At 34.5% G+C, this 23,342-nt stretch overlaps 2 protein-coding genes across 2 annotated transcripts; one reads left to right on the top strand and one right to left on the bottom strand.

Annotated features, from left to right (window-relative positions):
* The first annotated feature begins 235 nt into the window (after positions 1-235).
* On the top strand, positions 236-3,431 carry LOC133191486 (squidulin-like). The gene is made up of 2 exons (XM_061327236.1): positions 236-461; positions 3,353-3,431. The coding sequence occupies exons 1-2, from the start codon at positions 266-268 to the stop codon at positions 3,385-3,387; spliced, it is 231 nt and encodes a 76-aa protein (XP_061183220.1). The 5' UTR covers positions 236-265; the 3' UTR covers positions 3,388-3,431.
* A 9,951-nt stretch (positions 3,432-13,382) lies between these two features.
* Positions 13,383-14,789, bottom strand: LOC133191294 (uncharacterized). The gene has a single exon (XM_061327045.1). The coding sequence runs from the start codon at positions 14,787-14,789 to the stop codon at positions 13,383-13,385; it is 1,407 nt and encodes a 468-aa protein (XP_061183029.1).
* Between the last annotated feature and the right edge of the window lie 8,553 nt (positions 14,790-23,342).

The raw sequence follows: 23,342 nt of genomic DNA, 5'->3' as shown, positions 1-23,342 counted from the left end.
ACTTTTGAAAAAACTGATCCGTGTTTCACAAATATATCTTGTAATGCTTTGAACATTAGAAGTTCCCTTGCTGTACAGTCTGTTAAAGCCATCACACCCCCCCCCCCTTCGAACTATTCACTTTGGTCATCAAGACGTGAATAGTAGCGGACTGGTTTTAGTCAAATGGCCTCGATGTACTTAATTACGATCAATTTCATCTGCTTTTCTTCTTGTTTTGTCTATTACAGGTGACGATTATCTAAGCTATAAGGAGTACGAGAAAATGATGGTAGAACAGCTGGAGACCCAGATTATGGAGTTACAATTCCTGGAAAAATGCTTTGCAAAAATGGATGTCAATGGGGACGGAACTATCACGGCCAAAGAAATTGCTAAGACGATGGGTATCTCAAGGTCAGACGCTGATGAGCTGGTGAAGGAGGGTGATATGGACGGGGACGGGGAGCTCACGTTTGATGGTATCGGTATTATTTCTATAAAGAATCAAATAAAGATAATTTTAGTTCATTTGTACGGTGTTTCCAAAGGACTGTTTTTTGTTGTTGTTTTTGTTTTTTTTTGTTGTTGTTGTTGTTTTGCCCTGTTCACGATTCATTTTGTGTTTTTTGTTTGTTTGTATGTTGTTTAACGTCCCTCTAAAGAATTTTTCACTCATATGGAGACCCCATCACTTGCCGGTGGAGAGAAAATTTTGTCCTATACTCAGCACTTACGGCCACTGAGCAGTGAGGGATCTTTTTCGTGCCAGCACCTACTGCGACACGGGACCTCAGTTTATACAGTCTCATCCGAAGGACCGGTCTCCACGTCTCACAGTGGGATTCGAACCCGCGACGTAAGGATCAACTCCTTACGCCGCGACTCTAGAGCAGACGCTCTAACCACTGCGCCACGCGGGCGACGATTCGTTTTGTGAGATTGGTTTTGTGAGATTGTTCTCTGTTCATTATCTTGACCTTTTACATAAATAGAGAAAAGGAAGCCAGAAATTTATAATGCACATGTAATCTTCTTCATATAAGAAAGCTCAATTTTTGTTTTCGGGCATGAATATATTTTCCAGAGCGAAAAGTTAATATAAAACAAAATTGGTCAATATTCAAAGAAATGCATGCAAACAAGCCGAGAAAAAATACGTACAGTTGGAGAAATAAGAAAGTGAAAGATTTCAATTGTAATAATATTGGAAAATGTCGTTGTAATTATGTGCTTTGGCAACAATAAAGTACGTACAAACTGTTATCAAATTTCTATGACATATTTCTTTTTGAGTATCCTATATGTCCAAAACCTAGTAGAGCTTCAGTCTTGAAAAAGTTGGAAAAGATGTGTTTCATCTTTCGTTTGCCTTACTCAATTCCAATTTCGGAATAGCATATTGAAATTGCTTATCTCTAGTAAATATTCATTCAATATTGTATTCAAAGGAAATTAACTAATAAAATCGCATTTAAATCTGACTAAAGCAAGACTTTATTTATGATATCTCTATGCTGTAGCGGAATTAATGGTTTGTCTTTAGGTCATTGAACAACAAGTTAACAACACACAATTTTTAACTTCATGATTGGTCAGACTTAGTTGCAATAATGTAGCCCTCTCCGGTTTTTTTCATCTGATATTTTCAGGAGAGGGCTACAATTCCACTGCATCTCCGTAATGGTGCAATATATTTTTTAGATACGGGCGACTGCAGGCAAAATAAATTGTTTTTGCATTCAACTTCCTTCCAATAAGACGGAATCTTGATTCACTATCAACATCATATACGCCTTTATACGCGAAAAACCAAGGAAAATAAATCTGCGTGTTTTCCAGTCGTTCTCCTCAGCAGCCATGACAGTTCTCGCGTGATATACTGAGACTTGCGCTTGAAATTTAGAATCACTTGATAAAGTAAATGTCAGTGTTGATAAATGTTTGTGTTGTATGATATCACTAAACGTCGATAAATAAAAGCATTCCATGTGATATTTCTTTCATAAACAGTGATATTTATGCTTATAATAAGGGAAATCCTAAACAGATCCGCTCCCCTAGATCCCGAATTCTCATTGGTTGTCCCAAAATAAAATCGATCAAGGTCAGTAAACATGGCGGATAAATTCAAGTTGTGAGGTTGACATACACGAAAAATAACCGATTTACGGATTGTTCTGTATATTTTTGGATCAATCCATGTCTTGCATAACTACATTTTATGAGTTCAGGTAAGATATGTTAATAAAATACCCACTTACTGATAATTTGAGCCGAAATCTGTGCGGTAGTGAATCACTCCCGCACTTGCACCATTACGGAGATCCTAAGCCCCCCCCCCCCAAAAAAAAAAAAAAAAATCGGAGAGGGTACATAACTGCTGCTAGGTCAGACTGCAAGCATAAATCTAGATGTTCTTACTATATGTTGTATTAGGCAGTAAAAAATGCACGTACATGCAAGTGTTTGCCTCGAGAGAATATGGTGGAAAATGGTAATCTTAACTGTCAATTTAAAAACAAATTATTAATCAGTAAGTTAATCAATAAAATAAATGAACCTAATGTATTAAAGATTATATTGCTGACAACATAATTTTTGAAAGATATTACTTTTCCATGAATTTTGAAAAATATATTGTCTCAGAGATGGAGGTTATCCTCGTCTTGTATGGACTCTTTCTTTTCCGCTCAACATTGGTCGTATTGCATATGTACAACACACCACCGGTCATTTATTTAAAAATGTTGTTTGTACTAATGTTTAAATGTCAAAATGTTTGTTAACAAAATATGCAGAAACAACTCAGCGACATAAGATATCAGATACATGTTCTATTTTCCAAACAAATTTTGTCAGAAAAAAATCGTATATAAACTCATGCAACATCATAACATTTCTAAAGAAACATTTAACATATTACAATAATAGAAATAAGAAAATTTGTTTTGCATATCGATATAATAAAACAACTAAACACTCCTAATGAGGTCAACATTTTGCCGAGACCTGACCCATTCGTTTAATTGACCTGACCTGAATTACTGACCTCTGCCAGGTTAGGTCACATCATGAATCAGGTCTTGGATCCTCATTTTATTACGTAGAGCTCAATTGCAGTAAAAACTTGTCTAATTCGGACACCACTGAACCATCAAAAATCTAGTATTTTTATTCCGGATTAGACATTCAATATGCTGCAATGGAGTTAAAGTTTACATCGTAATAGGCAAGATTTCGGAATACACTACGTCTGGATAAGACAAGCTTTACTGTAATTATTTTAGTCTTTACTGGCAATATTAGGAACACCTTTTCCTAGTCTGGAAATCTTTTCAACATCACTAAAGATTTTTAATTTTATTTACAGAGTTTGTTTCCGTCTACAGAAAGAAGGAAAATTAAGAAGAGGAATCAAAAAGACATAATATGGGCGAATTCCTGTGTACACTTGAAATCATTCTAACAATCATGTTTTTGTTGTGATTTTGGAGACATCAAAATTTTCACATTGGAAAGAGCGAAGCTATTCTGTCATTTAAATGCCAGTTATATGTATCTACATGTTTCTGAATGATTCTGAATACATATTTAATCATATAATAAATGAATTTAAGCTTTTTGATTTTGATAATTCTATAAATGTACCTTGGGTATTCCAACAGATTGTTGGCGGACCTCAGACTCTACGTAACAGGAAATTTATTAATTCCGCTTGAACGCATGCATACAATTACACACTCAGGTAGTAGTCCCTGCAGCTAATGATATAAACTGTACCAACAACCAAAAACGTGCATTCATTGTAGTTACATGTACGGTATTCTGGCAAGCATTTTTTTCTGATAAATGTATGTTACTTTATTGAACTACGTGAATAAACTATGATTTTTTTTTATTTTGAATTAAGCTTAATCCCCTTAAAAATGAATTTTAAAAAAATTCCCTTTTTCAACAATTTTCCAAACTGACATATATTTTATTTTTCAATAGGAAATAAATATTTACATTTCCAAATATTTTTCCTTAAGATTCTTTGCAAATTAGAAAAAGTTAATGTTCTCATGAACTACCGTGGGATGAGTAAGAATATTTCCATTGTGATGTAATTGAAGTAAAAAAATAGTGCAAACTTAAAAAAAAAAAGATCGTTGAATGACAAAAATATGTGGCAAGATATCAGTAAAATAATGTAAATAAAAATATATTAATTAATTTTTTGAGAATTCATGAGGTACATGTATATGAACTACAACGCTTCACGCCTGCATATTTATGATATATGAATTGTAGAACAAAAAAGATTACCATACAGAGTTCCAATATTCTATTTCCTAGGCAAAATGAACCATCCTTGCTTTAAATCATTGAACCAGACAGTACAGTGCAGGAAACTAATTTTGTTACAGCATCGATGCTGATTTGAATGCTTCCTTTGCTTGCTGATTTGAATGCTTCCTTTGCTTGCTGATTTAATGCTAGTAATCCTTATCCTGATGCTGTTTTATAATTAGGTCAATGCTACCAGAAGCAGCATCATGCTACTGGAAGTAGATAATGAATTTCAGCATTGCCGTTTAAAGCAATAAAAGTGCCTTTTACAATTATTTGATCATAATATCTCACTATGTATCAATAATGTGAATACTTTAACCAATATTCTTTCTTTCTTTTTTAATTTTTTAATGAATTAAAACTAATTGATTTTCTGATGCTAGTAGGATAATGCTGGTTTTATGTAGGTCAATGCTGGTTTTATCCTATGCTTGCTGATGCTGATCCTGGTAATGCTGTTTTTTAAATGCTGATCCTGATGCTAGCTCGATCCTGATGCTACTAATGCTTATGCTGATGCTTGTTTATGTAACAAAATTAGTTCCCTGCACTGTAAATTTAAATAATAAATCGGTCTTTAGCTCAGTGTCTTTTACAAGAAGGAGTGGCTATCTACTCTTGTATATTTGTTCGCCGATCATTTCTCCCATGAAACAATACTGAATTATTTTTGGTTCTTTTATATATATCTTTGTATTTTTTTAACTAAAATTTTTTATTCAAATAATTACCAAATTCTTCAAATACATTGACGTTACGCACGGTGTTGGTGACGCTTTGAATTGATTTTCCTTCTAATGAGAATATCGGCATGCATTACTCTATAATTGTGTAAATAAATAATACCTCTTGAGTACTTTGCTTCAAAATAAATTAGAAAATCTTTTGAAACTCGGAAATATGTCATTATTTTTTATTTTATCTACATTAAGATATTAATACCTTTGATATTTATGCATAGACACACATGTAGACTGGTAACGTTTGAGGCATATACTCAAAATTGTAATACATATATGAGCGATTTATAAAATTGTAATATTGATAGTTTTTATATCAGTCGGCGGGAAAAAGCATCGTCTTTATGACATCATAAGTAATTTGACGTAAAAATCGTTAGATCTGAGTGAATACGCCCTTTAACGCATGAAGATAGAAGGTAGACTTCGGAAAAAAAAGAGGGGATAAATTCAAAGTTTGATCAGGTAAGGGTGTTTATGGAGATGTGTTGTATATTTTTAAAGAACTGGAAATTTGATTTACACAAATATCTATCAAAAACAGATGCTTACAAGAGTTCTTGAAAAATTTTAGGTTCATTTTTAAATCCTTTTCAAACTTTTTAGCATTTATTTGAAACTCATATCATATAAAACCCCTATGTCACGTTATGTTTTTTTTTAAACATTGTGATTCCATATAACCCTTACTGTTTGATTTTTTTAGTCCGTCGTATAAATTTCAGAAAAAATATGCAATTTAATTCTGAAAGGAGTGTATCAAGGATCTGCTTAAACATTATTTTATGAATTTCAATGCATAAAAATAGCTCATGTGGAATTTCGCATGTTTTTACTTGTCCGTCACAGGAAATCTTTCACGGTTTCATGGCGTCTCATAATATAAACTAGCCCTATTTAGTCCAAGTTTATAAGACTTATTTATATTTCAATTCCTATTATTTTACTCATGGTCTATAATCTCCTACTATGCTTTTTATTAATTGGTTCCAAAACGTTTTTTGTCTCAAAATATGATACGAAATTCTAACTGAATCTCTGTCTACTCAAATGTCCTCGACAGTGTTTCTAATGTTTTTTCTGTGATTTTAAATGCTATGGTACCGAACTCGTACTCTTTGAAAACAATTATTTCAAACACTTGATAAGTTTTCAAAAAAACTCTTTATTCTCTAAAAATTATACCCATATTAGACTTTCCTGTTCCTTTGTTTTGCAACAGAAATGATATTCAATGAATTAATGAAGAAGTTTAATTGTTCTACTAATTTGTCTATCTACAGGATTTTGACGTGATCTGCACTTATGACGTCTCGCGACAAAAAAGCGCAGATGTTCACGGTTTAGATTCACCTTAATTAAGACACATCAACACATTCATTGTTAAACCCAGAAAATTGTAAATGGAGGGGATGCACAAAATGAAAGGGGGAGGGGGGTAGAGGGAATTCACAACCTGACTGCTTAGACAGTTTTTACAGTCTACATCCCGTTTACATTTCCTTTTCCTCTTTGGGAGACATGGGAAAGTTTTAAGACTTACAATTCATCAGTACATACTAATTTTTATGAAGGCTTTTGTTCATTTCTCAAGTGTAGTTTTGTCTGCAAAAAGATGGAGGTGGTGGTGGTGGGTGGGTGGGGGGTTCTGACCACTCCTCTGGATCCGCCCTTGGAATGACGCACATGTTACGTATACAGTATGATTATAAACAGATAACGATATGGGACAAACTTTAAATTTTAAAAAATCGGAACAATACGTGGTATGCATATTTTTTTTTTTATATTGCCAATTACCGTCGGCAAATTGAATTCAAATACCGAAAATTTCTGCTATCTAAATCAAATATGAATTTGATTACATTAGATATAAATGTATGTTTTTGCTGAATTGTGGCAAATGAACAGTTTATAAGGGGTTATTGTATACAGTTGTCATAGACAATATGAAGGGAGCGAATCAAAGAAATACATGTATAGCTTTCATTAAAAGGTAATAAATTTAAAACAACAATATATTATGCATACCAGCGCAATTTTTCATGTCGACAAAACTAAGGCCTATATACTAATTCTTCAGTGTGTTTCAAGAAAAAGAAATGGTGTTATCAATGTTGAATTGCTAGCAACGCTCCCATCCCGTTCGATTCAGTACGATATACAGAGATGCAGAATCGGCTTTAAAAAGTTTAGGGAGGAGGGTAAAAAGTATCAAATTAAGACAATTTTTAGGACAGAAAAATTCGACGAGAATAAAAAATGTTTTGGAAATAAAGTATATTATTATCATTCAAAAACATGCATTAGTAAAGGGAAGAAAATAGTTTCTCTCTCTCTTTTATTCAGTCTTTTACATTAAAATATTTCGGGGTGAAGTCTCCTCAGAGACCCCATTTTAATCCGCGACAGGTGTGCCTACGGCTCTTTGGATTGGATAGCATAGATATTATACATTAAAATTAAGGATTACATTTTTTTTTTAAAGAATTAAAAAAAAAAGAATAAAAAAACCCTTATTTTTTTTCTAAACATATTTGGTAAATTTAATCTTCTTGGCTCTAAACAAAATTGATCTAAAAGTATTCCTTATTTTTCCCCTTGTTGGGGGGTGGGGTAATCTTAAATGATATTGTTTCACATGTACCTAAAAGAGGACCCCCAGCCATTATGTTGTCTATGAAACATTCAATAATAAATTCAAATTTCATTCCTTATTGGATGACATATGTATAGATATATTGTATGATAACTATTTTTATCGTTCCTTAATATATTAGTTTACATATAAATTATAAAATTTGTATCATATATTGGTACAGGTATGTCAAATTGCTCAACGATCAAAGAAAAGAGAGAGGAAATACGCAGAGAACAAAAGAGAAAATGGAAACAAAAACAAAAATTATTGAGACCAGCAAAGGAGTTGTCTCAATCTATAGCTGCTGTAAAGAAGAGGTAGCAGAGAGAGAGGCTTGCTCGGAAAAAAGAGGAAGAACGTGAAAAAAGACAACAAGCTACAGAAAGAAAGCGGAAAAGTAGGGCAGTCCTTAAGAGTAAACAGATTCAAGAGAAATTAAAGAAGGAAGAAAAACGCAAGAAAAACACAGAGAAACAAAGACGATGGCGAGAAAAGAAAAAAATACTCAAGCAACACAATCTTCCGCTCACACAAGAGGAACAACAAATATTTCAAAATAAAATGAGCAAATCCCGTGCAATAAGAAAGTTAAAGGAAGCTCTTCCTAGGACACCTCTAAAACGTTTTGCAACTGTAAAGGCGTACTTGTCCTCAAAGAAATCACCCACGGTTAAGGAACTACAGCGTAGAAAGGTTGTACCATCACCGGAAGAACGCAAAGAATTGGAAATGAATGAATCGGTTATACAGGATGTGAAATCTTTCTTGAATTCGGTGAAATTTAAGAGGAGTGATAAGTCGCGGGAAGTCGTCGACATTCTAGCTGCATCTGTATCAGGACCATTAGTTCAAAAATCTAGGGCCAAAGTTGACCTTGCGAGAAAACTCGGAATGCCAGTTAGAAGGATCTCAAAGGGTGTTCGAATCCGACAACGAGTTTTGCATTCAGAACAATCATCCTTTGAGTTTACAAAAAGGAAAACAAGGTCAGATAAACTAACTGAAGAAGTTCAAAAAACAGTATATGATTTTTGGTGTCTACCTGAAAATTCGCGGCACACTGGAAATAAAACTGATGTCAAGCGTGTCCGAATAGGTCCAAAAACTTACTGTAGCCATGCTATTCAAATTCTAGAAAAAACACAGAGTGAACTGTTCATGTCTTTTAACCAACATTATCCTGAAATTCAGATTTCACAGAGAACATTTGAAAAATGTAAGCCATATTTTGTCCGATCTGCAAGGAAAAAGGATAGAACAACATGCTGCTGCAGGTATCATCTAGAGAGCAAGTTTTTGTTCAACGCTTTCAAGGCACGTAGAAATCAGTTGGCAAACGATGGGTTGCTGGACGAAAACACATTTAAAGTTTACAAAACAATTTCGGAATTATGTGAAGATACGATGTGCCATACGGAGGATGGAAATTTACATTTGAAAGACTGTTTAGAAAGAAGCTGTGAAAAATGCGGTGTTCATTTGCTGAAATTTTGTGACGCTGAATTAGATATGTGTGACGATTCGCCAGATGTAAACTGGAAAAAATTCGAGTATGTTGACATCAAAACAAAAAATGGCACCAAGAAGAAACTGACATTGGTAGACAAAATAACAAAGTCCGGTGAGATGATAAAGTATTTTAAGAAGGTGTTGAGGTTTTTCCCAGGTCATCATTTCAGGGCCAAATGGCAAAGGGATCAGCTGAAAAATCTTGCCGAAAACTTACCGGAAAACGAATGTTTAACAGTTCATGATTTCTCGGAAAACTACCGATGTAGTGAGCAGATTGAAATCCAGTCAAACTATTTTCAACGAACTGAGGTTTCCATTCACATTTCACTGATTTATAGACATGCTATTTTAGAAGTTGACGGTGTATCGAGCACCCCCGATGACCCTTATATTATTTGTGAACATTTTTTTTCTTATTTCTCCTGACGAAAAGCACGACCATCATTTTGTTAAATGTGTTCAGAAATTGATATCTGAATATTTGCAGTCCATCAATTACCCGCTCTCTACAATGCATGAGTTTTGTGACGGATGTCAAAGCCAATATAAAAGCAGGAACTGTTTGGGAAATCTCGTTCATTCCGTTGACGAGCTTGGATATCAGAAAATGATACGAAATTATTTTGAAAGTAGCCATGGTAAAGGACCACAGGATGCAGCGGGAGGTTTACTTAAGAACCAAGCTGATATGGCTGTTATCCGCGGGAAAGCTCAAATAAGATCTGCGCTTGATTTATTTAATTTTGCAGAGGCTAATCTCAGGACACCGCGATCTCATGCCTGCAAAAGAAGAATATTTCGATATATTGAAGAAATCCCGAGGTTTGAAGAGAACTTTCAGCCAATTAAAGGAATTCGAGCCGTACATCGAGCAGAAACATCTAAAGACGGGAAAATCATATTACGTAATATGTCGTGTTACTGCGACAGTTGTCTAGAAGGGGAAAAGTGTGAAAATTTACCTCAAGTTGGACTTTCCAAAGAAATGAAAATGAAGTCGAATAGCGAATCTACACATCAGGATCCTGACATTTCTGAGGAAGAATATACCGAGGCAGAAACACTCTCAGATTTTATTACTGAAGGAACAGTGTTTGCTGTTCTGTGCACAGGGGATGACGACAATGACTTTTATCTTTTACAAGCCACATCAAAGAGCAAAACTCTACGGAAAGCCAAAACAGACAAGTGGGGTGGATCGTTTGTTGCAGGGTCAACAGTCATCCACGGAAAATATTTTGCTAAAAAGGAAAACTCAATCTTGGACTATAAGCTAATAAAACGCCCAGTAGCCATGGTTCCAAGTGCATCTGTACTGTTTATATGCCAAAATGTATCTATACAAAACGAAATTCTTCACCTAACCGAAGAGGAAAATGAAGATATCCTGGAATGCGTCGATTTGTGCGTGTTAACACACTAAATTGATATTAAATGGCATCTAAATATTTTTTAGAATTGATTTCAAACCTGTATTTTTAACAAATTTAAAGAAAGTTAATTAATACGGTAAAGAACAGTTTTGCCTGTTTTTGACATGAACGTTTTTCACGCTACATAATAAACATATTCACTCATTAAACTTCCAGTTTCTTTTCATTTTATTTTATTTTATTTTTTTACTTTTAACATAGAATTGGATTTAAGGGAACTCTAAATTCTAATGAAAACGTTTTTTTTTTTACTTTGAGATCTTTTATATAAACGTGTAGATACTTCAATTTCAAGAAGGGTACTAGTACCTAGCTACAACATTCACCAAGAAAAAATATATAAAGATGTTTAAAGAAAATGAAGTATTCGCTCATGTTTACGTACATGCAATTAATGTATTCAGGGTTTTTTTGGTCAATATTACTTTCATTTTATTTCAAATTGTGTCATTTACTGAAGATTTCCATTTATTCCAACTTACATAAAAGGGCAGATCACTTTAAATTCATAAAACATATGGATTAGAACTCTTCAGTATGCAGTTAAACCTTTATGAAAGTTTTACTAAGTCGCTGATTGATATGAGTAATTTTTACGTCCCGTTTACGTGACGTTAAACGTCATTTATAACGTTACCAAATGTGACACCAACACCGTGCGTAACGTCATAATTGTATTTCTTCAAATACATAGTACGTTGCTATAAATGTGAAGTATGGGAATTTTAGGCCGGGGAGCATATTTTATTTATTTTCTTTATAAACGAACACATTTTTCCACTGGCTATATATTTTTAATAATTTAAATTAACTTTGAAAATTAGTTTAATTTCATCACAGAATTGTGTAAATCACTAGTTATTGAGTTAATGACTGCTAAACAAAGAAGATCTAATCATGACTGCAAGTGCTACATGTATTTTAATAACACCCCAAATCATTTCAAGAATTGCGAGACACAAATTAATGAGACGGGAAAATTGACAAAAGTATAATTTCTGCGTGACACATGAAATTTTGTTCAGTTCTTGAAGATATTAGGTTTCAGAAAATTACAGGTTTCAGAACCTAAAAAATCTACTTTTATGGAGAAAAAGTAAAAATAATTTTTGTTTAACCCAACACAAAAATATTCACTTCTTCCTCTTTATTGTACGCTGAAAAGTTGAAAAATTTACCATGGTGTCAATTCCATAGATATAAATGTCGGATGACAGAGAATTTTGATACAATCTTCAAAAAAGATGATCAGAACTTATGCAATGTTGTTTACAAGTTTCACGCTAAAAATAAAAGACGCGTGACCTTGACATTGTTGACATTGACGATAACAACCACGCTATATAGATACAACCTTTGTTTTTCCGGCACTTAACATTTTTCACTTCTTTTCTTGCTTTACTGTACAGTTGAGTTGTCAAAACTTTGCTATATTTATATTTCACATAAATCTTTTGTTTTATGATACAATTATTTAAAAGAAACACATGATTTTGATTCATTATGTAACTTTAAAGCGATGGTTTCACGATATCGATGGTATTATCCGTGAAACCTGCGCCTTTCCATCCTAAATTTTGGAAATTATCTGTCCAGAATAAAGTATTCCGTATGGCAAGACAAACGTTACAATTTTCAATCTTTTCCATTATTCTAAAAATTTCTATTTGTATTGTATATAATTTTTTTTATTTGTATTGTATAATTTTCCATTTGCATTCTATATTTTTCCATTTGCATTGTATAATTTCTTTTTTGTATGTAAAATTTCTTATTTGTATTCGATAATTTTTCATTTGTATTGTATCCGAGGATTGTTTATTTATTTCGTTACGAAAGATTTCACTGTTCAAAATTTAGCCAGTATCGTGTTGAAATGGTGAACCGGGTGCTCAAAGCAAATTGGGCTCCTATATGTTAGAGGATGGTCATTTAGAAGAAAAGGAAGCACTGGCAGATGACAAATAAATAACCTGTCCTTAGAAATATGTTGTTTTCTGAGAAAATAAATAATTTGATCTTGAGTGGTCGTACCTCACCCACCCACCCTTAAGAAATGGAGTTTTCGGGTTTGGGCAGATTTTTTTTCTTCTTATTCTGGTCATCTTGGACTAATAGAATCATTCATTACTACGAGTGTGGGATAGTGAAATTCCACCGAGGGGACAAGATTCACGGTCTAGGACGAGGCTTTGCCGAGTCTTAGACCGTGAATCTTGGCCTCAAGGTGGAATTTCACTATCCCACACGAGTATGTAATGAATGATTATTTTTCTCGCATTATTTTTTATCCAACATAACGGCCTGTCATCACCATTAAAAAAATTATTTTTTTTATTTAGTATCCAATAAAAAATCTGAATACACCATCAAAGAGATCGTACCTGAAAATGGTTTACACATGTGTAAACTCAGAAAATAAATTTCAAACCAATTAAATCATTCTTAATGATATAAACTGGAATTAAAAGAAAAAAATCCGATAGCGTACAATTCATTTCAGAAGAATCCTTCCGCGACCTACAAATAGTGCTATTTAAAAAATGAAAACACAAAAATCTTTTGAATGAAAATAAATTTGATTTAATAAATTAAACAACAACATTTTAAGTATATGTGATATCTTTTAAAGACATTATTACAAATTTTATATATTAGAAGCAATATGTTTACGTTCAAAATGGGTCATTTGCATATATTGACCTACATATGCATTATATGTGAAGCATTTAGCCTAGCCTAGTCCGAGTCGGAGTCAATCACACGAACTCGTTTCCTGGATTGATAGGTATTGTTTGTAATATTAACTGTTACATTTCCATGAATTTGTGACCCGCTAAATATTGATCCCATAGATGTTGATGTCGAGCGCTGCATATTAACTTGGTTGTTTTGAGTTTCAATGGCGGTATTATCCGAAATTGGTGTCAAGTCGAAGAACGGCTGTGCGTGTGTCACTGTAGAGTTCCGCAGGGCTCTGGTTGATGATGATGTTTCAAAACGAGAATGGTTTTGTGTAGAAGCATTTGAGAATGGAACTAATGAGGATATATTGCCGGAGGAATTTGATAAAATGCTGCTTATTGCGTATTTCTGTGAGTCGTTTATTGTGCGGTAGTTATTCAATGACTGAATGTTTTTGTGACCTGTTACGTACACTTGTAATGTGTCAGGGACATTCGAATCCGTCATTCTTTGGACGAGAGTTTTACGGACACTTGTGTTGGTGATTTTCTTATTGTCAGGTAGGCCAGCATTTTTTGACATTCTTTTCATAAGGTCATTGAGTTTGTTGACGCCCATAGGGCTACATATAAACCATCGATCTTGCATTCTAGGACGTTTTTCGTTAGTAACGACTGAAATGTAAAAGGGGTCCTCATGTTTTGAATATCCTTCGGGACGTTTATCTCTATACAAAATATAGGTTGATACGGGACATTTTTCAGGGTTGGCAGGGGTTGCATACATGCGAGGTGGGCACGCCCGGCTATCAGTGACATCCACGCCGGTTCTAGTCTTGGTGGCCCTTTCATGGTACTCTAAGTAGTCGAGTTGAAGTGCCTCATCCCTTTTTAGGACTACATCCCCCCACCTCATGTTACGGTGTTCAGTTCCCCCTCGCATACCAAAATACAATGTGTTGTTAAACCAAAGAGTGCTAATCAAAGAGGTTGGTGTAGCTTTTCCAAGTTGTTCAGTATTGTAAAGAGTTTCAATTTCGTCAGGTGTTAAAGAGTCGGACCTTTGGGGTTTATTTCCACGCCCTTGTGCTTTTAAATCCTTTTGTTTTGCCCTTAGGGCCTCTCTGCACCGTGCAAATTCAAAGCTTGTTATTAATGAAAACTGGTAACGATGACGTTTTAAGTGTCTTTCGAAGCTCCCTATCATTCCCCTAAGACTTGAGGGCTCATATTCTTCGCCAGATTTCGTGCGGACATTCACAATAAAGTTCGACAAGAGAGGGTCCAACTCATTTGGGGGTATATTGTAAATTTCTCTTGACTCCCCTTTAATTTCAAAATACTCACGTAAAATGTTCAAATGGCCCATTGTTTTTCGTAAAGTATTTGAGTTTTCATTTGCCTCAATAAAAGTAGATGTTTCCACATTTTTGAATCGCACACTTGTACTTGCACCCTCCATGATTTATTATTATTTATAATTGCAGACGATATTTGTTTACATGTAAAAAGTAGTACCGTTCACGGCGTAGTAATACACAGTGTAAGACAGAAAAATCTCACACTGCTGTCTCACACTGGACAGGTCTATCTAACACCGGTGATAATGCGAGAAATAGATATTCTCTCCTGCAAGAGCATGAAAAAAATAATCTGATTCGACATAATTTGCCACCCCCTCCTATGGAGAATGAAATGACCGTCCCTTAGCAACCACGCAAATAGAGGAACCACATGCAACAGTGGCTGTCAGCTATCATCCGCAACTGTACTCGGCAATGCTGGTACCGGACATCCATGACTGTACCTGCTCACTAATATCAATTAAAGTACTGAAAGTACTGAAAAGCGGTTAGCATGCTTTCATCTAAGATTCTAAGATTTAAAAAAAAACTTTGCATGAAATGATGTTAAAAGTACGTGAAGCTGTTGTTCAATGTCATCAGAGAAGAAGCAAACATTCCGAACTTTGGAATATTTTACTAAATGACAAAACCACTTACATCTCATTCGTACACCAAGACATCATCTTTTATCGTTTGATGTCACAAATGCATGTTTAGAAATATCAAAACGTGATTTCTTGAGTTTGAAAGACAGAAAGCGCAATTTTTTAATAACACTTTAGGTAGCGACCAGAAGTGCCTAGGACGAAAAAAGTAAATTGATGTAGATTTATCTACCATGCTCTATGGTTTCTGAAATCAGGTAATTGTTAGGTTGCTAGCGCACAATTTAAAAAGAAAAAAAAATGATAATTCAAATAGGGATGTCAATTTTATTCGGACAGCTTAGTCGAATAGTCGGAGGCTTTAGTCGAACGATAGTCGAATATTCGTTGAAATTTAAATAAATTTTTCATGCCATTTTCACTATTTGTGTTTTATAGACTAGTACAATATTTAACCTACGCTATCACCATTATACAACGAATTTCTGAATCGTAAACATTTACGTAGTACATACTGTACATCTAAAATTTATCCAATGCATTTGATTTCAAAATTAATATAATATTTACTGCACATTTCATCTAAATGTAGGATGTCAAACGCTTGCATTTGTCCTTTCTTTTCATAACGATAGTACATGTACCCGTTAATTGAAGCCATTTCTATGTGCCGTGTCAGTGACCGTTGACTGCATTGTAAACAATTAAAGTGCGCCTCTTATAAAAACAGAGAGAGCTTGCGATAAATTTTAATTATGAGATTTTGTGCAAATATTCAATACAATCTTAAAAAGACTGCATATTAATATCAGAAAGAAACACATTTAATTACGCTCATAAATGTCCCCCAATTTACATGTATTTACAATTTTGTAACAGCTGTTTAAATTATTCTTTATGAATTAGTTACATTACGTCAGATCTTATGGAATTGCAGGTTGAAACTTTATAATTTGAATCTACAAAACCAAACAATTCTTGAACGTCCTGTCCATTTACAACAATAAGTGGTAGACAATCCTTGATAATTATGTTTGTGAAAGCAACATTTTTCTTTCCGGCTCTGCTTTTTTGGGGCATTTTGCGGAGAACTTACTTAAGAAAAGTTTCACTTGAAGACTGTGTTTACTACATATATATGTTTGACGGATTTCAGCATATGATCCATCATATTTGATGTTCCACTGCAGACTACAAGTTCAGTTTCAGATAACCTTGAATACCTACTTTTAACTGTTTTTCCATCCTGAAATCTTTTGAAGTATTCCAAAACTGTAGATTTTGGAGGCATATTTGCAGAACATAAATCGACATACAAATAATTTCCTTTGAACAGTTAAATCATACCCTGAGTTTTACTTACGAGAACATTGATCTGTATATAAATGAAATGGGCGAATCCAAGTTTATTTCCTTGAATTTAAAATTACTTTCAGGTAACACATTTTTAACGAATAACCGACTAAAGAAATTTTAGTCGATAGTCGGTATGATCGAACGATAGTCGAGTACTCGAATATTCGTTGACATCCCTAAATTCAAAATATTTAGATATATGAATTTGGAGTAGCTGCAGATCTTAAGCTCGCTGGTCTAGAGATTTTGTCAGTATTTTTTCGAAGAGTTTCAGTTCTGTAGCTATAAATTTAATTGAAGGTAAACTAGTCGGATCAAAACAAAACAAATACACTATAGATTTAAACTTTATACATTGCTCAGGGCGGGTGTGACCGGTCAATTGCGGATGCTTACTTCTCCAAGGCACCTGATCCCACCTCTGGAATTTTCAGGGGTCCGTGTTTTATGCCATCTTAACATATTTGTATGTTTATATTCGTGATATTTTGAGATCGATCACTGTTCGTTATCTTAGCCTTGTACATTTAAATGTTGAAGTTCATTAAAGGGATTCTGTATTTTTGAGGTACTGAGTACTTCCATTTTATATTATGTGCTACTACGGCACTACCCTCACTGGAAGACGGACAAGTAAACTAGAAAGTCAAGTTTTAAGAAATGTACATTATTGACCATGCAAACATTTTAAATGTTCAAATCAGTAAATGCATATGTAACAATCATTTAAAATGGGACAAGGATATTGCAAATATATACAGGGACAGATACTGAATATTTGGCACATACTTTTCATGCAATACTCTTGATGTCAAAGAAAACGCATGAAAAGTAAAGTTGCTGTCTAATCCAGTTATATTAGTATTTATGATTTCACATATACACTTAAAGTAATTGTTTGATTAACAGTTTATTTGTCCTAAATGTTTGCATATTTTATAAACTTAAGGTTGAATTTTAGAAGAGGATCAGTATGCCGATTTAAGTTTTTATATGTTTTCTGTTTTTTAAAAATTAATTTTACTATTTTCAGTTTCCCATAAAATATTTTTTTTAAAAATAAAAGTATGTGATCGTTTATGATTGTTTGTAATTTTAAAAAAAAAAGAGAGTACAGAATGTACCCCTGTGAGCTAAACTTTTATATTCTTTTAATTAGAGAAGAAATAACTTTTCAATATGAAAGTAATTCCATTGTTTCTATTAAAGCAGTTGTACAATTTAGAGAAACTTAAAATGTATTTAATGCTTTTAATAAAAATTCTTTTTCGTATATTACTTCACTTAATAAAACTAAATACTTTGGGGTAAACTCATAAGAGAAAATCAAACACGAAAGTCTCGATCGCCTACGTTTTGCAGTCGGTAATAACCTTCAACCCCTTTAGTCAGCAAAGAACCCGTCTATCTAGTGCCCATCGTGGCATAATTAGGTCAAATAATTAGGGCGGTCTATAAATTGTTCATGAGAGATGCTATATAATTTATACAAAATCGTTCAACTCCCAAAAATAAACATTAACTATAAATCACGATTGCAGGATTTACCGACGAGTTTATACTCTGCAGGTAACCCCTAAAATTCAAGCCGTGCGATTATCTCGGTATTAGCCTGTCAGAGTCAGAAAGGCAGTAGAGGTAGCGATGGTAAACAGATCATAGGTAGCGCTTTGACGAAGCTTCCGATGTCGCATAGGTAGCGCTTTGACGAAGCTTCCGGTATCGACAAAAATTGCGTAAGATCTTTGGTTACATGACATAAAGCGATTAGCGTATACGCTAACCGCTTAAAAACGGAATGTCAGAGCAAGATTTTCCGGATTGTTCAACGTATTGAACTATATATGTTGTTAATTAAGTATGGATTGTTTTTTTTTTTAATGCAAAATATGAAATGTGTTAATATGGAGGAAGGAAAATTTCTGATTTTAAATAAATCTACTTTATGGAAGGCTGTAATCGCCAAAACGGTAACGATAACTGGCTTAGTGAATATATCGAGGAAAATATAATTATGCCTAAATCCATTGCATGGATCGCTATTATCTCTAAAAAGTAACATTTACTACAGCGTACATTTTGTATATCTATGACTGTATACCTGTGCCTGATATACAATATCTGCGACTGTACCTGTGCCGTACATACACACTACCACTGACTCAACCCGCGCTTGATTATAAAATCCACGACACGAAATTCTGTGGATTTTCTCCGATTTAGATTTAGACTGAATTCAATTAACGCTAATCTTTACACATGTATTACCCATGACAGTGATCCAAAACTTTTACAGATTTAAAATTAAAGCTTTAAAACTTTATGTTCAGAGAACAATATGAGCCAGGTCTTTAAATTTGTGTGTGTGTGTATGGGGGGTGGGGGGGGGGGGGCATGATTTCAATTTCCTACGTGCTCAATAATAATCAGTGATGAATTTAAAATGAAACTTGCTAGTATAATTATTGAAAATATACGAGTAAACAATAAACAAAGTAAAATGAAAAAGGAAATTAAAATAAATATTGGAATTAATTTGTAATCCTTAATTTTATGTTAGAAAGTATAAGTACGTCACAATATTATTAATTTCACCCATTTCATTGATCATGCAAGTGGTGTCAATGAAAAACACAGGTTTTTTCCCATAAATATATGTCTTACGATATATACGGGTGGAATGGGCTGATCCACGCGTTTTCAATGTGTTATATATAAACATCTCAAGTGCACCCCCAGGAAGTAGCCTCCTTCGCCTGACAAAGAATAGTTCATGACAAAAAAACCTTAAAGTTTATTTATTTACAAAGTACATAAAATTTACTAGGCACAGGTATCAAAGTTGTAAAAATAGGCTGGAAGACCCCTCCCCCCCCCCCCCCCAAAAAAAAAATTAAATTTTTATGCATGGAACAATTAACATCTTGACTTGTCGATAACCGTGGTGTGATACCTGAAATATGCAGGGTATGGTATTAAAATAATTGATCATATTAAAGGAAATTACTGCTATAATTATCTATAACATCCGAAGAAAATATTTGTATAAGTAAATATATTTATTAGATCCACCTCTCTAAGATTCTGCAATCAACTATCTGGAATCGATCTATAGGGAATATCGGTGAATAGCGTTAATAGCACCTTTATTGAGTTCAGCTCATAGAAAATCGTAAGGAATTTCTTGGGATGCAACATCCACAACTGTACCTGTCCTGACAACTCTAGAAATTTTACACCATGACTGTACCGGTGCCTGATTGACAACATCCACGACTGTACCTGTCCAGTACACACACTTCATTCTACATCCATGACTGTACCTGTGCCTTTTAAACAACATCCACGACTGTACCTGTGCATCATACACATCTTACTCTACATCCATGACTGTACCTGTGCCTTATAAACAAAATCCACGACTGTATCTGTCCAATACACACACTTTTTTCTACATCCATGACTGTACCTGTGCTTATAAACAACATCCATGACTGTACCTGTGCATATATACATACTTTATTCTACATCTCTGACTGTACCTGTGCTTATAAACAACATCCATGACTGTACCTGTCCAGTACACACACTTTATTCTACATCCATGACTGTACCGGTGCCTTTTAAACAACATCCCTGACTGTACCTGTGCAGTATACACATCTTTCTCTACATCCATGACTGTACTTGTGCCTTTTAAACAACATCCACGGCTGTACCTGTCCAGTACATACACTTTATTCTACATCCATGACTGTACCTGTGCCTTATAAACAACATCCACGACTGTACCTGTGCAGTATACACATCTCACTCTACATCCATGACTGTACCTGTGCCTTATAAACATCCACGACTGTACCTGTCCAATATACACACTTTTTCCTACATCCATGACTGTACATGTACCTGTGCCTTATAAACAACATCCACGACTGTATCTGTCCAGTAGACACACTTTATTCTACATCCATGACTGTATATATGCCTTATAAACAACATCCACCACTGTACCTGTGAAGTATACACCTCTTACTCTACATCCATGACTGTACCTGTGCCTTATAAACAACATCCACGACTGTACCTGTCCAATACACACACTTTTTTTCTACATCCATGACTGTACCTGTGCCATATAAACAACATCCATGACTGTACCTGTCCAGTACACACACTTTATTCTACATCCATGACTGTACCGGTGCCATATAAACAACATCCACCACTGTACCTGTGCAGTATACACCTCTTACTCTACATCCATGACTGTACTTGTGCCTTTTAAACAACATCCACGGCTGTACCTGTCCAGTACACACACTTTATTCTACATCCATGACTGTACCTGTGCCTTATAAACAACATCCACGACTGTACCTGTGCAGTATACACATCTCACTCTACATCCATGACTGTACCTGTGCCTTATAAATATCCACGACTGTACCTGTCCAATATACACACTTTTTCCTACATCCATGACTGTACATGTACCTGTGCCTTATAAACAACATCCACGACTGTATCTGTCCAGTAGACACACTTTATTCTACATCCATGACTGTATATATGCCTTATAAACAACATCCACCACTGTACCTGTGAAGTATACACCTCTTACTCTACATCCATGACTGTACCTGTGCCTTATAAACAACATCCACGACTGTACCTGTCCAATACACACACTTTTTTCTACATCCATGACTGTACCTGTGCCATATAAACAACATCCATGACTGTACCTGTCCAGTACACACACTTTATTCTACATCCATGACTGTACCGGTGCCTTTTAAACAACATCCCTGACTGTACCTGTGCAGTATACACATCTTTCTCTACATCCATGACTGTACTTGTGCCTTTTAAACAACATCCACGGCTGTACCTGTCCAGTACACACACTTTATTCTACATCCATGACTGTACCTGTGCCTTATAAACAACATCCACGACTGTACCTGTGCAGTATACACATCTCACTCTACATCCATGACTGTACCTGTGCCTTATAAACATCCACGACTGTACCTGTCCAATATACACACTTTTTCCTACATCCATGACTGTACATGTACCTGTGCCTTATAAACAACATCCACGACTGTATCTGTCCAGTAGACACACTTTATTCTACATCCATGACTGTATATATGCCTTATAAACAACATCCACCACTGTACCTGTGAAGTATACACCTCTTACTCTACATCCATGACTGTACCTGTGCCTTATAAACAACATCCACGACTGTACCTGTCCAATACACACACTTTTTTTCTACATCCATGACTGTACCTGTGCCATATAAACAACATCCATGACTGTACCTGTCCAGTACACACACTTTATTCTACATCCATGACTGTACCTGTGCCATATAAACAACATCCACCACTGTACCTGTGCAGTATACACCTCTTACTCTACATCCATGACTGTACCTGTGCCTTATTAACAACATCCACGACTGTACCTGTCCAATACACACACTTTTTAGACGGTGGCTATTTATAGCCACAGGCTATTGCTGCTGGTCTGGGCTATGAATAAACAACAGTGTAAAATCACGGGGACCCTAGCGGTGATTTTTGCAGAGACAAAATAATGAAAGTTGGGTCGTTTCGATGTTCGATAATAAAATGTACATGTTTCTCAAGTTATTTCAATGACATTTTGTTGATGGGCGCAAAGTTTAATTCCTGATATTTGCCGTTTTAATATTTCTCGCCTCATGAATATTTATTAAACTACGCCGACTTAATGTTAATTCGTACAAAAACTGATTCGTATATAAGGAGTCAATTCGTATGCAAACCACAAAAGTCAATTCATACATAAAGTTTGCTGAACATGAAACAAATGCAAAAAGTTAGTTCGTATACACATCCTTTTTTACGTTGTGTAAATGTAAAATTTCAATAAAATTTATTAAAAGAAAAAAAAATAAGTGGAAAAATATTTATGGGTAATGGGTTTCACATTACACCTTACCATTTTAGGAAATAAAATAATTATTGTTAAACCAACACACTCTCGGCGGTTTCTTCGCCGTTGGATGTGTGACAAACGCTTATTACGAGATGTTCCCAATTTGGTATTCCCTAATTACGAGATACTCCATGCTAGGAAAGCGTCGATCCCCAAATTTCTCCATTTACGAAAATTCAGTTAACATGATTAAAGGACTGCGTATTCCTTGCCCCAAGACCATAAACTGAGAACAGACTTGAGTCAAAATTTTAAACCAATATAACTTTTTAAATAATTTTGATAATGAAACAAAATTTTTATCACATATTTGAATGTAAATGTTATATAAAATTGCAAATTTTTAAGCTAATACGTTAAATAAAACTCAAGATAATAAAAATCAAAATTTTGACTTAAGTCTATCCTCAGTATATGGTCTTGGGGCCGGATTGCAGAACTGCATGTTTAATTTGAGACGTTTTGTGGAATTTTTATACAATAATACTTATACAGTTTATTGAAATTTTACGGTGTTTTTTGATTAATGGAATTTCTAGTATCTGTTGACGATACTATATTAGAAAAAGATATATTTTTGGAATGGAAAAAAGAATCACGTCCTCTTAAAGTTTACATAAAAGAGAGTTGTTGAAGGCAGATACGATGCCATTTTGCAAAGTTAATTTCGGTTCTATCTAAAAACAGAAGTCATTGCCTGATTATCTCGGA

Source organism: Saccostrea echinata, unplaced genomic scaffold (assembly GCF_033153115.1).
Source record: "Saccostrea echinata isolate AGI-Se365-2 ecotype Australia unplaced genomic scaffold, CSIRO_AGI_Sech_v1 ptg000023l, whole genome shotgun sequence".
Classification (NCBI taxonomy): Eukaryota; Metazoa; Mollusca; class Bivalvia; order Ostreida; family Ostreidae; genus Saccostrea; species Saccostrea echinata.
The sequence above is the reverse complement of the archived record's forward strand: the minus strand, read 5'-3'. Positions and strand labels throughout refer to the sequence as shown.

Bases quoted from the DNA above. Each gene is read 5' to 3' on its own strand.
- LOC133191294 (XM_061327045.1), bottom strand. From the start codon at position 14,789: ATGGAGGGTGCAAGTACAAGTGTGCGATTCAAAAATGTGGAAACATCT.
- LOC133191486 (XM_061327236.1), top strand. From the start codon at position 266: ATGATGGTAGAACAGCTGGAGACCCAGATTATGGAGTTACAATTCCTG. The intron at 462-3,352 runs GTATCGGTATTA...TTTTATTTACAG, and splicing joins CGGGGAGCTCACGTTTGATG to AGTTTGTTTCCGTCTACAGA.